General features: G+C 38.9%; 1 protein-coding gene across 1 annotated transcript in view; it reads right to left on the reverse strand.

Moving 5' to 3' along the window:
• Positions 1–234: 234 nt before the first annotated feature.
• The window catches only part of DCT (dopachrome tautomerase), a 34,876-nt gene continuing 20,052 nt past the window's right edge, over positions 235–15,058 (reverse strand). Inside the window, exons 7-9 of the mRNA XM_045978163.1 lie at positions 6,944–7,145; positions 3,005–3,220; positions 235–2,484 (exon numbers count right to left, since the gene is read on the reverse strand). Of these exons, the coding sequence (XP_045834119.1) occupies positions 3,048–3,220; positions 6,944–7,145 (375 nt within the window). The 3' untranslated portion in view covers positions 235–2,484; positions 3,005–3,047. The remainder of the gene's footprint in view (positions 2,485–3,004; positions 3,221–6,943; positions 7,146–15,058) is intronic.

The raw sequence follows: 15,058 nt of genomic DNA on the forward strand, positions 1-15,058 counted from the left end.
ACCTTATTTTCAAAACTGAAGTTGTAATTATGTATTATATATATATATATATATTTGTATATACATGTATGGTTATATGCATACATACGTATTTATGTATTATATATATACATATATTCTAATGTATGCATACTGACTGCCAAAAAGATGGGAATTGATGTTCACAAATTAAAAAACAATAGCCTCCAACAGACGAACAATAATCTGCAAAACATTTATTTTTATTTTCCTCCTTAATACATTTTTTATTTCTTGTTAACATGAGATTAAAATTATTCATTAGGATTATTATAATTAATGATGTTAAATCCGAAGCAAGACACAAATTACTATCAAAGAATTTTAAAATTAGAAGAGAATTTAAGTCACAAAGGAAACAGGCTCTCAGATTTCACTCACTTCTGAACGTTAGCTTTATAACAGCATTTCTTTTGAAACAGTAATTCATAGACACAGTTTTTCTAATTCTGAGGCTAGAAGCATGTAAAGCGATCTATTCATTTTCTTCAAGGTTGAAGTTTTCCCCCTATCATTAAGAAATACAACCAACTCTACAATGCTTCATGGTATTTTCTGAGTTTATTTGCATGAGATTCAGTGTAAATACAAACTAACTTGTTCTTCCTAACAGGCTTGTTCTACCTTTAAATTTCTTAAAAGGCATTCATCGCTAACTGACTGTAATGTCAGGAAATGTTAGAAAATTTTACTCCTCTTCAATGAAGTACAAAATTAGGAAATCATTTCTGTTGGGAAGACATTATAAAACAGTATCTTTTCAGAAGCTGCATATGCTATGGGAAAAAACAGCCAAGTATAAATGATTACCCTCTATTTCTGCCTCGGACAGATCTGGCTTTAAATAAATTGCTTGGGAATATGATGAATGAAAATTCTGATGTACCAGAGAGACAAGAGAGAGGTGGTTATTTGCTTTATGGAATTATTCATATCGTTCATCTATAAAAAGTCATTTTCCCTGTTAATTTTATTTTTATTTTTTTAAAATTTATTTATTTGGGAGAGCAGGAGAGCGAGAGAGAGCATGAGTGGCAGAAGGAGAGGGCAAATTTCAGGCAGACTCGCAGTGGAGGGCAGAGCCCGACTCAGGGCTCCATCTCATGACCCTGAGATCATGACCTGAGCAGAACCCAGGAGTCAGGCACTCAACTGACTGAGCCATCCAGGGGCCCCTCCCCTGCTGCTTTTAACATGCAATTAATTTAAACGTAACTTTTCAGAGACACACCTACCATGCACAACTATATCTTCCTTTCATTATATCTCTTTTGGCTTAAAAATAGGGTGTAAAACTGCGTTCCCCAACAATCCTGAGTTTGGAGCATAAACCTTCTGGAGTGGAGTACGTTCATCAAACTTTGCCGAATTTTCCATAGATACTGTTAAAGGCAGGAATTGAGATCTATGTGTGGCGGGGGCTAGAGACCCAAGCAGGGCTTCGACCCATGAAGAACCCTGGGCTATCTTGACTTTCATCTGCTGAGCCCGCACTCAGATGTGTCCGTAGCTTTCTGAGGCTCGCTCAGACTCCAATTCGGTTCTGATTGGATTTGTCCCTTTCTCTGGCTTTTGCTGTCTTATTTTGGAGGGATAACCCTGTGTCTTGATGAATCTAGCCCCCTCCCCCATATGTAGAAGGCAGCTGGCTCTAAGAATCCCCTTCCCAACCAACCTTCACACACATCTATTCCAGTAGAGAGCAGCTGAAATGTGTGGACAGACAGGCTACCTTCTAGAACTTTGACCTCACCCCTGAAGCAGAGGTAGCAACTATGAGCAGATGAAATTTACCTTCAATCTCAGTAAGCGCTAACTTCTCAGAAGGAGGGATCATCTTGGTAAGTCTGAGCATCTTAGTAAATAAAGATGGCTTCGTTCTTACCTCTCGCGATATGATCATTACTTAGTGCAACATAACCATTTAATTCTGAAATGTTATATTTTGTATGGATGGTTTGCTTTTAAATGATAAGGCTTAATTGATTAGCATTCCTAAGTAACTGTCAGAACACCACAACATGAGTAAAATCAGAAGTCAACTCCTAAAAACATACGTGGATAATTTTTCATCTGAGGCTACCTGGTAAAGAAATTGGTTCAGGATCAGCCAAATGAGACCTCAAAGCAATGAAACTCTACTCAGATCGAGAGGGTTCTAGCCCCATAGCCTTTTCCAGCCTGCCTTTCCTGGGAGAAGTGGTTCTATACATGTTAGGAGACTTAAAACAGTATATTAACTAGAAAATTCTATCATTTAATCTCTCGTCTATTTTTCACTATAGAATCAACGTTTATCTAGCTATTGAATCTCATGATATGACCCTGTTAAGAACTACAGATTCTGATAAATTCTGGAAAATCTAATTTACAAAAAAGAACCAAACTGATCATTCATTCCTTCATTTACTCTCCATCCTCTTCAGAAAATAAGGCCTATTTTCATCTCCAAGGCTGTTTTAAAGGCTGGAAAAGAAAAGACACAGAGAGAAGAAAAGTAAGCCACTGGAAGATGATCAGGAAGGCACCTAGAAGCACGGATGTTTATAACTACACCCTTGGAGACTCAGGAAGCATCTTCCGGTCCCACTCCGCTTGCCCCTTTACAAAGGAGCACCCTTGGGTTAAGAAAAAATGAACCATGATCTTGCCCAGGTCTCAAATTACAGTGACCTGCAAATTAAAATGAATCCCCTTTATCAGTTGCGTGCATGTGTGTGTGTCTGTGTGTGCCTTCTCAGAACAGGAGGAGGCTTAATCAATACGGGGAATGACTATCAAATACCACAAATCGTCTGCCTTTGTCTGATGGTCAAGAAAGCCTCAAACATTCCCGTTTGTGTTTGTTAAACAGTAAGTAAACCAGCGACTACAGCTACGCATCCTCTGTCTTGAGAATGAGCACCACAGTAGGGGCGACCGTGTCAAATGTCTTCTGCTAAAGGAAGAACACTGACTAATAGTGTGTTCATCGGCAAGGTCAGACCTGTGGCTTAACTGGTGCCTCTCCAGGGGAAGGCGTGAGCTCTCTAGGCTTCTTCTGTGTACTTCTTGTTGCTTAAATGTGTCTCCGCTAGGGGTGTGTAGCCTTTTCGGAGTCTTCTGTACTGAAGGAAAAAGAGCACCACAAAAACACCAGCCAAAGCCACCAGCATTCCCATGACCACCAAGAGGGTTGGGGTCCAACCTGGGGTTTCATCAGCTGGAATTAAAGCAGAAGAGAAGGGTCAACGGTTGGGATTTTCATCAGCTGAAGACACTCAGAGAAGAATGAACCCCTTTGCTTTTCACGTGCATTTTTGTAGATAGAGCAGAACGATACTGGCTAGGATAAAATCTATCTTCTTCCCCCACCAACAGTTTGCCATATCCACAATTGTTTTTCTTGAGGAAATGGCATTCCATTATTTAAATACAGCTGATTGCATGTTTTAAATTTCTTGCAATAAACACTTACACAGAATAAACCCTCCAAGGAAGTATATAACTACTTTTGTGAGTTAGAAACTCATTTGTTAAGGTGTATGCTAACGTAGTATCAGGGAACTGGAAATATACAAGACCCAGATGGAGAAATTCCACTATTGTCTCTACGTTTTTATAGGGTGATAAATGTATAAGGCAAATCAGATTGGCGATTGTAATAGGAGACATTCAATAGCATTTGTACCCGTTTAAAGAGTTGTGAATAAAATCTGAATCTTCCACCTGATAAATCTAGCTCTCTACTCAGATATATCTTATAAGCACTCTCCACAAAAATAATGAATTTCACTTTAATATACTTATGCCTATTTGTCATGTTTTTTTAAAATTCCCTTATCCTTGGCCCTATTTTCTTTTCATTGCTTTTAAAGATTTTATTTATTTATTATTGTTTTAAAGATTTTATTTATTTGACAGCGAGAGAGATCACAAGTAGGCAGAGAGGCAGGCAGAGAGAGAGGGGGAAGCAGGTTCCCTGCTGAGCAGAGAGCCCGATGTGGGACTCGATCCCAGGACCCTGAGATCATGACCTGAGCCGAAGGCAGAGGCTTAACCCACTGAGCTGCCCAGGCGCCCCGATTTTATTTATTTTTTTAAGAGAGGGAGGGACAGCACAAGCAGGGGCAGGGGAAGGGGCAGTGGGAGAGGGAGAAGCGAGCCTCCTGCTGAGCAGAGAGCCCGATGCGGGGCTCAATCCCAGTCCCCTGAGATCATGACCTGAGCAGAAGGCAGATACTTAACAGACTGAGTCTTCCAGGTGCCCCTAGGCCAGCTGTCCTTAAATTCAGTTTCTCTGACCTGGGTTCTTATTCTTCACCCTATACTTGGCTAAATGTAAAATCCTCCTTCTCGTTTTTCCTCCATTCCCCAGAAGGCTCCCTATTCATCCTGCAGGGATTCCTCCAAGATCACTGTAATTTTTCTCCTCTTGTGACAATCCAACATCTGTTGCCAGAACCATCTTCTTCAAATGCAGATGTTTATTCTGACATTTCTTTGTTCAGGAACCAAAGATGATTGTTCTTCTCGTTGTGGTAAAATACACGTGAAACATGTGTTTCACCATCGTAATCCTTTTTAAGTGCTCAGGTGTGGGGCCCAGAGCTTCACACGCTTGAGCAACCATCACCTCCACCTACCTGCCAGACTTTTTTCATCTTGCAAAACTGAAATAAGATCTCCCCAGGACCCCAGCCCTCCAGCCTCTGCGACCCCCATTCTACTTTCTGTCTCTATAAACTTGATGACTCTAGACATCTCATATAAGTGGAATCATAGAGTTTTTATTGTTTTGTGACTGGCTTTTTCATTTAGCGTATCTTCAAGACTCGTGCATGTCGTAGCATATGACAGGCTTCCCTTCCTTTTTAAGGCTGCGTAATATTCCATTGTGTGCATATGCCACTTTGTTTATCCATTCAGCCGTCAATGGATGTTGAGTTCTTTCTTATGTCTATTGTGAATGATACTGCTACAAACAGAGGTTTGCAAATAATCTGTGTGGGTACTTGCTTTCAGTTCTTTGCTGGATCATATGGTAATCTGAGGTTCAGTTTTTTGAGGAGCTGCCATATTGCTTTCCACAGAGGCTACCTACCACTCTGTATTCCCACCAGCAGAGCACGAAGCCTCCAATTACCCCACCGTCTCATCGGCACTTATTACCTGCTGTTTTGTCAGTAATAGTCATCCTAATGCTTGGAAAGTGGTGTCTCATTATGGTTTCTGCCTAGCTTTTAAGGCCCTCTGTAATCAGGCTCTTCTCACAGATCCGGACTTAATTCAGGGAATCTTCTACCCAAGCCTTCCTCTCCAGCCAGGCTTCTTCAGGCAGTCCTCTCTCCTTCCATCTAAAATGCTCCCTTCTTTCCGCCTCCTCTACAGAAGATCCACCATCTCTTTGAATCAGACTCAAGACCCATCCCCTTCTGGAAGGCTTTCCCAAATGCCCCACTCCTTTCTTCAAACTTCTGTTGTAGTTTCGTCTCCCCAGACAAGACTGTCAGTTTCTGTGGCAGACCAGCACGTGAAACATGAATTTGTGTCTCCTGAGGAATTAACACATTCTGGGCATGTTCAGACTCTCAGTCTATACCTGTTCATTGGCTGGTGTCAGAGGAATGGACGTAGGGGCAAATGCTCATCCCAAACCTTGTGATTGTTGCTATGTTTGATTCCAGATAAAAGAGAATGAAGTTTCAAAAGATATCTCAGCTGTCCAGAGAAGGGAAACTTCCAATCAGTAAGGAAAACAAGCGAAGTTGCAGGAGTAGAAGGAAAAGCAAGGGACAGACTCCAGGGCTTGGAAGACTCTGAAGTCAGAGAGAGAGGGAGAAATGTGAGCTCACAGGTCATCACGATTACACCACAGACAGAGATTTAGGGAAGTTGGAAGAGACACATGGGGTAAACTCACCAGCAGATGGGCTATGTGCTTTTCTGAGTTCTGGACAAAATAAGATATTTATTGATTGTTTTACCTTTTCTTTCTCAACCTGTCCTAAGATTGTTTAAGTGACCCATGGAGCTATATTAGTGTCTGGGCAAATAGAAAAATATGTGCCCATATATATACTTACCAAAATATCCTCCCACATTTTCAACCAAATGGAAAAAGCTACTAAAAATTCTACAATGTAAAAACATGATTTAAAGATCTTTAATTAAGGACACATATGCGTGCAGCCCCATGTAGCCCAAATTGTTGGCAGGCTAACACCAACCTCATAAAGCAACCCAGCAGGACTGGTATGGGCTAACTGGAAATAACTGGTCTCATTACAAAATAATGTAGGGGTGAACAAACAAGGATCACAATTATTGATCCTTTATTTATAATTTTATATTTTATAAAATTATTTTTATATATTTTATATATTTAAAATATTTAAAATAATTTAATAATTATTGATGTCTTTATTTAAAATGTTGTTATTATATTAATCTTTTTTGCATTTATTTTGATTTTTAAAAAAATATTACATTACATTATTATTTATCTCAATTACTGAGTTTTTTGGTCTCCCCTTGAACTACATGCTCACAGTAAGTGCTTTATTTTCTTCACAATAAACCAAGTCCTTCCTTCAAGTAACGATTCTCCAAGTCCTGATGAACCCCATCCACATGGGGCTAGTGCATTTTGATTTTGTTGGCTAGACATTTCAAACCATAGCCAGGTTTTTATTAATTCAGATTATTTTTATATATTTATTATATGCTATTATTTATTAATTCAGTCATCAAACCAGTCCCTTTTCTGACATTTACATGGTAGTGCAAAGGCTCATTTTGCTTAATATAAATATTTTGGAAAATCGCTAATAAAATTAACTAGACCTCCATACTTAAATTTAAGGTCCTGGTTTGCATTTTTGGAAAGAAAGAAAGGTCCTTCAGAAGATGAATGAATTATCCCCTTAGAAGTTGTATTTGTTACCTGGCAGATTGATAGCATAGCTGTAGCCAAGCTGGTCTGCAGTTAAAAAGAATTCCTCATTAGTCACTGGAGGGAAAAAAGGAACCATGTTATACATCCGATTGTGACCGATTGGTGCCAGCTCCTGAGGCCAGGCATCCACAGAAGGATTGGATCTTTTCATCCACTCATCAAAAATGGCGTCGGTAAAGGAATGAAGTACCTGCAAGAAAATTGAGCATGGCATTGGACATTGATCTGTCTGTCCCAATCAGGTCAGCCTGATTGAAGCTTTCTCTAGAGTGCATTGGGGTTCTTCTGGACATAAGGACTTCTCCATATGCAACTGTATCTTAGTGACATAACCACTGAAATATTTAGTAAATATTTTCAAGGCTTCATGACATCTCTCCAAACAGATTCATCAACCGCTTTGTCAAGTGAATAAATGAAAGTTCACTTGCAGATTTAACACTGGTTGAAAACATTAGATGCCTTCAATAAGTGAGTGTTAATTATTAAGTTGGGGAGAAAGGCAAGTATGATAAGATAGATATCTTTGGTTTTGTTCTTAACAGAAGAGAAAGAAGAGGCTGTGTTTAACGTATTGAAACACAAATGGATAGGGAAACACAAATGGATAGGAAAGGAGGGGAGGGGAGGGGAGGGGAGAAGGAAGGAAGGAAAGAAATCTCCAAAATGGTTTTTCAAATTTTTCTCAGTAGGATGGCTCTTTTAGGTACTCATTTTATAACACTTTCATTTAAATTTTTGGTCTTATGCCAGCAAAAGAAAGTCTAAAAAATGCTGTGAGGGTGTATAGTGCTCATTTTTATTTTCTCAAGGAAGGTATTAAAGTCCTTCTCAAATACAGCAATTATTACGTTTTAAAATATTAACAGCAAAATTTCCACATTTATAGCCCCAATTTTGCAGCACAACATAAATGTGAGAGTTCAGCCCAACTTTTATGCTGGGTTCCTCTTTTATTCCTAGACTGTAAGTTCAAGGACCAAGGGACACTGCTCCCTTCTCTTCCCTTGGGTCCCAAGTGTTGTCATCCTGGAGCCTGTCACAAGGGGGTAGGGAGGTATTTATTCCAATAAAAAATGCTTCTCAAACGAATTCATTCACCCTATCGCCACTATTCTTGTACTCCAATTAGAGCCCTGGCCAAATTATACGATGACTTGTTACTTATTTTTTTAGTTTCCTTCTATAACTTGTTCCATATTTATCTATTTTCCTTAACAACACCCCTAACTCCTAAAGGTCAGAGATGGGGTCTTTTCACCTTGGAAGCATCAGCTTAGCATGCAACCTGGGCAGAGTCGATGTCTAATAAGGATTTGTTGCCTGAAGACAGTGCCACGCAAAGGAGTTTTGTCTTTTGTACAATTCAGCGAAAGAGGCCCCTTTCTATCTGGTGTTGTTTCCTCAGCTTGCAATCTGATTTCTTCTGTTTTCTGGCATCTATCAAGGACCAATGCAGTGGTCCTCATCCTGAAGCATTTTCCCTAGTTTCTCTCAGCCTAAATTCATAGCTCTTTGCACTTCTCAAACCCTTTAAGTGCATTGCTCTTCTGGCTTATGTAGCTGTTGTTTATTTATTAGATAATATCTATTTTCAAATCTTACCCAAAGTTCCTTGTAGTTAGTTACCCCTATCAGGCAACAGCGAGAATTTTCTACCCATATTGTCTCACATGGCTACATATTGGATAGTTAAAAGAACTGAGTGATTTACTCAAGGAATTTCTTCCCAAATGGATTTTTACAGTTCGTGGCAGGGATAATCATCTTTTTTTTTTTTTAAAGATTTTACTTATTTATTTGACAGAGAGAGATCACAAGTAGGCAGAGAGAGTGAGAGGGAAGCAGGCTCCCTGCCGAGCAGAGAGCCCGATGCGGGACTCGATCCCAGGACCCTGAGATCATGACCTGAGCCGAAGGCAGCGGCTTAAACCACTGAGCCACCCAGGCGCCCCAGGGATAATCATCTTAAAGCAAAAACATCAAATTTTAAGACCTGGGCTTTTGCAGACATTACAGATTTTTTTTTTCTTAATTCTAAAATCTTAGCTTTGACTAACAAAATTGAAGCTCCAAAGAAATAGAGGTATAACACTTATTGCACAAGCAACAACCTTGGAAGACACATGATAATGTAAAAGATCAGTGTTTCCTACAAGGAGAGCTTAGAAAAAGGGATCAGCCCTGGAAAAAAAACCGAGTGTTAGCTGTTGGTGCAAGTCACTGAAAAGGTATCTCGTGTCCAGAATCCCGGGAACTCCAGAGAATGTTAGAAGGCTCCCAGACAAGAAAGTTGGGTTTCATCCTCCAGCTAAAGCCTGGGGAGCCTGCCAGTTTCAAATAGAACTTTTGCCACAAGCACGGAGCCCAGGCAATAGAGGCTGAGTGCCTAAGGACAGTATGCACTATTGGTTGCTTACCAAATATCCACTCTCCTTTCTCTGTAACCTCCTTTGTATTTTGAGTGAAGGAATGTATCAAACTATCCCTGAGACTGAATTAGAAGTCACTGGGTGGGATTCCTAAGAAAGCTCTTTAAAGGTGGTGGTCTCAACGCAAAACTGGTCCTTTTTCCCTTTGCATTTATCCTAGCTGTTTCCTGGAACATGGGTGTGATGGCTGGAGTTGCAGCAGCCATCTTAATTGCTAACTAACAAAGTTAGGAAAAGAAGGCACTCACCAAGATTAGTAGAGCAAAAACACAGAAGGATCTGTGATGACTGTCTGTGGTGACTCTGGACGGCCTACAACTGGGGATCTTTTACATTAAGAGAAAAATTAACCTCTCTTTTACGAGGGGAGGCTTCTATAACAGGTTTTCTGTACTAAGCAGTGGAACCAAATCTTAAGGGATACACAGAAAATGTATCTAGGGGTGTTCCAGAGTGTATTTTCCAAAGAAGGTCACACAGTATCTCCTGAGCGTTTAGGGACTGTGTGAGTTCAAGTCAGAGATCAAACTGTGATTAGAAAAAAGAGACAAGGGACACTCAGGACAAAGAAAGATCCAGATTCAGTGCAGCAAGAGGCTTTTGGAAAACATCAGAATTCACCCAGTGCAAAGTGTAAATAATTAAGGAGGGGACAAGACTCTGCAGCAATTCATAATTTGGATAGATAAAAGAAGAGGGAAAAATAATAAGGAGAGATTATAGGTCTCCAAAGGGCTATAAAACATTATACAATAAATGCTCTAGTAGGAACCATATACAGAACACCCAATTTATAGAATGTAGTAAAAGAGGCAAGTGTGTGCCAAGAAGATGCAAAGAATGCAATAAACAAAATGCTGCAAGCAATAACGTATCCACAGCCATAAAGAGAAGTGGTGCAGCCCGCAGAATAGGTATTTTTGTTAGAGTTGTGAACATTGTTCTGAAACAAGATACCTTGAATTGCTCTTGAGAAACTAATAGTATCTTTGTTTGACATGAGTCAAACATGAGCTCAGTTAATGTCTCTGTAAAGGCTAAATGTAATGGGAGGGTAATAAATAAAAGCACAGGTAAAATAACAGAATACTGTGGTTGCCTTTTATCTGCTCTAGAGACACATAGTTATATTTGGGCATTAAAAATTGAGTGCTTCGGAAATGAGGTTACAAATTTTGTTTCACAAACCCATTCTCTCTTGCTCCGACTGCATAAGGAAAGGTACAGGAAGAAAAAACTTCCACCTTGGAGGCAGTATTGAAGAAAATGTGATTCTATGGGCTTTTAAGGTAAAGTTTCTCTAATGCAACTCTTGCAGAAAAAAGCAATCAATCAATGGCTATCGTGCTTTCAGGCATAAAGAAACTTGAATAAAATACAAGGAAATCATGCATATCTTTTTCAGGATCACTAGAGGATAAAGTTACTATCAAACTTAACCTTAGCTTAGATGTCTGCACAATCAGATTCAATACCTCCAATACCACAGACACCAGTACATCACCAAAAACCAGAGCACTGTGGTTTTCACCACTTGAATTCATGTGTTCTTACCCAGAAGACATCATTCATGGTCAGAGACAGTCTTTTTTTTTATATATATTTTTTATTTATTTGACAGAGAGAAATCACAACTAGGCAGAGAGGCAGGCAGAGAGAGTGGAGGAAGCAGGCTCCCCATGGAGCAGAGAGCCCGACACAGTGCTCGATCCCAGGACCCTGGGATCATGACCTGAGCCGAAGGCAGAGGCTTTAACCCACTGAGCCACCCAGGTGCCCCCAGAGAGAGTCTTAATGTGATAATGTTCTGTCCCTCTGAAAACTCATATGTGATCACTTGGAAATCACATAATACACACCCAGTCACAGAGGGAAGGTCCATTTAAAACTAAGATTAGGGTCACCTGGGTAGGTCAGTCGGTTAAGTGTCTGCCTTCAGCTCAGATCATGATCCCAGGGTCATGGGATTGAGCCTGGGATCAAGACCCACCACAGCAGCGGGTTCCCTGCCTAGCAAGGGACCTGCTTCTCCCTCCCCCTCTACCTCTCCCCGCCCTGCTCATGCTCTCTCTCAAATAAATAAATAAAATATTTTTTAAAAAGAAAAAGCACCCTTTCTACATAAATTTATATAAAAGCATTGTATATAAAATATACAAAAGTATACATTAAATATATGCAATACATTGTATGTAAGATATATTAGCATACATGTAAAAAGAAATATCAGTTATGTATGGTGGCAGACAGTAACTAGACTAATTATGATGACTGTTTTTGCAATATATGCAAATATTGAATCATTAGGTTATACACCTGAAACTAACTTAATTTTACAGGTCGGTTATATCTCAATTTAAAAAAGAAATATCAGTTGAGTCCATGCAGAAGAAAGCTTACACTTTAAGGGTTAAACTTTGAACACCTGCAAACAGAAGAGTACAAGAGATTCTGTTATTAGTATGGCGGCTTTAAAAGAACTCATGGGGTCAGCATATGTCATAAGCAGGTGGGAGAGAGAGAACCAGGGTTATGTCAGAAGAGCTTCTAGATAAGAACTGAGATACTGCTGGTCCATTCATGTCTAAGGAATCACCAAAACTCTAGGAGGAAGGAACCCAAATCAATGTGGTAGCCACTTTAGATTTGCATATAAATGTGGTCTGCCATTATGCTACTTAATTTCATCAGTGACAAAGGGTACGAAGTTCATCTCTTAGCATAGGTTTAGTTCTCAATAGAGCATGAGTCTATCTTCACGAAGCTTAGAGTTGGAAAGAATTTCTTCCGGGCCATTTAGCCCATGCCAAGTTATAAAACCAAACTATCCCCTAGACCAAGAGTATAGAAATCTTGCCACCCTGGGACGCTCCACACCAGTAGTGACCACCCACCATCTCCAATACCTCAGCTCTTTTAAAACTCACCAAGGTGTCACACTCCTTAGGAATTATTAACTTTATCTCAGTTGTTTAAAAATAAATAAATAAATGTAGCATTTATTCAACCTTCCAGAGGCAGTTTGGCAGTATCTACAGACATTTCAAGTGTATTTATTTAATCTTTGAGCTGGTAAATCTCTTCTCTTGATTTACTCTACATGGTCATGCATTTAAGCACTGTCTGCCATGCAAGAGATTAGAAACCACCTACGTGCCCATCAAAACTGGTTAAAATTTGGGGCACCTGGGTGGCTCAGTGGATTAAGCTGCTGCCTTCGGCTCAGGTCATGATCTCAGGGTCCTGAGATCGAGCCCCGCGTCCGGCTCTCTGCTCCGCAGGGAGCCTGCTTCCTCCTCTCTCTCTGCCTGCCTCTCTGCCTACTTGTGATCTCTCTCTCTGTCAAATAAATAAAATAAAATCTTTAAAAAAAAAAAACTGGTTAAAATTTCAGGATAAAGCCGCACTATAGAATAACATACAGCCATAAAAAAGGGATGGGAATGGCCTTCGTGAACTGATATGCAATGATTTAGAAAAAGTAAAAAATACAAATAAAAATAATGAAGTCACGGACTTCTGTAATCTTAAGTATCTTGCTATTCAGATAACATATTTGTTTGTATATTTATAAAATGAACCTGGAAGACTAGGGGGAAATGATAGTAACTAGCTGGGAGATGGTAGTGATACAGAGACTTCATTTTATGCCTTTTAGATTTGAACTCCTTATTGCATTATCTATTTTTAAATTTTGAAAAAATATTTAAGAAACTATGTAGCAACCTAAAAAGTGTGCATTCTAAGTACAACTGTATAAACATAGAATATGAGAGGAAATAAGCAGAAAGTTCAGATGGAATTACAGACAATTAAAATCTTTTTGCCAATATTTCTGTAACTCTAAATCATTAAAAAAAATTTTAACTATTAAAAATGAAAAATTAAAATAAAACAAGGTTAATTTAAATATTCAAGGTATTAGCCTAATTATACTTCTTTTTTTTCTTAAAATTTATTTATTTTGGTGGGGTGGGGGACTTGAGGGAGAGAGAAAAATCTCCAGCAGTTTCCCCACCAAGCGAGAAGCCTGATGCAGGGACTGATCTCACAACTCTGAGATCATGACCTCAGCCGAAATCAAGAGCTGGATGCTTAACTGACTGATATGCTTTTTCTTTTGTAAGAAAGATAAATAAAATGGATCTATTTTTTTAATTTATTTTATTTTTGACAGAGAGAGATCACAAGTAGGCAGAGAGGCAAGCAGAGAGAGAGAGAGGAGGAAGCAGGCTCGCTGCTGAGCAGAGAGCCCGATGCGGGACTCTATCCCAGGACCCCGGGATCATGATCTGAGCTGAAGGCAGAGGCTTTAACCCACTGAGCCACCCAGGTGCCCCAAAATGGATCTATTTTTAAGTGCTTCACTCTTGGGGGGAGAGAAGCAATGTCCTATATTCTTCTTTTGGGATTTTTTAAACTAAACTCATACCAATTCACAAGTATTTTATACTTGTTATTATGACCTTTTAATTTTACTAATTTTATTATAGCCTCGAACAGTAGAGTCAGAAGGGAATTAACTTCATGTAGTCCCATTAGCCTTGTTTTTAGAAACTCACTTTTTCTTTTCTTGTTTTTTCCCCCTAAATTTATGGAGCTATCTTACCCAACTATTAGTCATTTTAAGAAATATAAATGATGGTAACACTGTATGTACACCTCATTCCATGTAGAATTTCAGTGTATAAGGGGACAAAAACATGAACTATGCAGTGAGTATTAGTCATACAACCTATAAATCTCCCAGTCACTTAGGAATTGAAAGAATGAGAACTTGCCAAATGTACCTTTCTAAAAGGATAACATCCAAACACAGCCCTAAGAATAGTTGCTTTGAAATTGGAAGGAAAATATTTCTCTCTAACATAATTTCATTCTCAGCAGTTAACTCAACTGTTTCTCACTGTAGGCTGTATTGGTTTTCCTTTGTTTTTCCCCTAGATTATAGCTAAATTCAATACTGAAGACAGCACTACTTAGCATTTCTGTGACCTAATCGTATTTTCCATGATGAATGTGTGCATATCCTTTAATTATCTTATGAATTATTAGAATTTCAGAGATTGGTTTCAGAGTTTTTCCTGTATTTTAACATTATATCTTTTACTCATTATTGTGATCAGATACAACTTTGTACCTCTCTTGCTTGAAGAGATTACAGGAAAATAATTTTAATAAATGTTGCATGCAATATATTTGCATAAATTGCTTTGTGAATTTGAAATTCCAGGAGCTATCACTCTTTTAAATGAAATACTGTAACCTGGATCTCAATATGGGTGAAAATTATTTAAGCCAGAATTGGCTTCAACATGAAACTCTGTGTAAATAGCCTTAAAGGTCAGTTCTAGAACTAGTGCCAAAACACTTCATGCCTTAAAAAAAAAAAAAAAAGGCTGTAGTTTTTGTCTATTTATTTGCACTTATACCAAAGAACAAAATTTTAAATATTAAAGGTATTAAAAGTAATGAAGACAAGGATGATTAAATATCTAATATTTTGAACTACATGCAAGTCACAGAATTCCTCACCCATAAAGTCATAATGTGAGCTCTCCTAGAGCAGGAAGAGAAACATGACCGATAGAGAAAAAAATACTGCAGAGAAGAGATATTAATTAATTCCTTAGAGCAGGAGTTGGCAAACTAAAGCCTGTGTACCAGAGCT

Source organism: Meles meles, chromosome 14 (genome assembly GCF_922984935.1).
Source record: "Meles meles chromosome 14, mMelMel3.1 paternal haplotype, whole genome shotgun sequence".
NCBI classification, from domain to species: Eukaryota; Metazoa; Chordata; class Mammalia; order Carnivora; family Mustelidae; genus Meles; species Meles meles.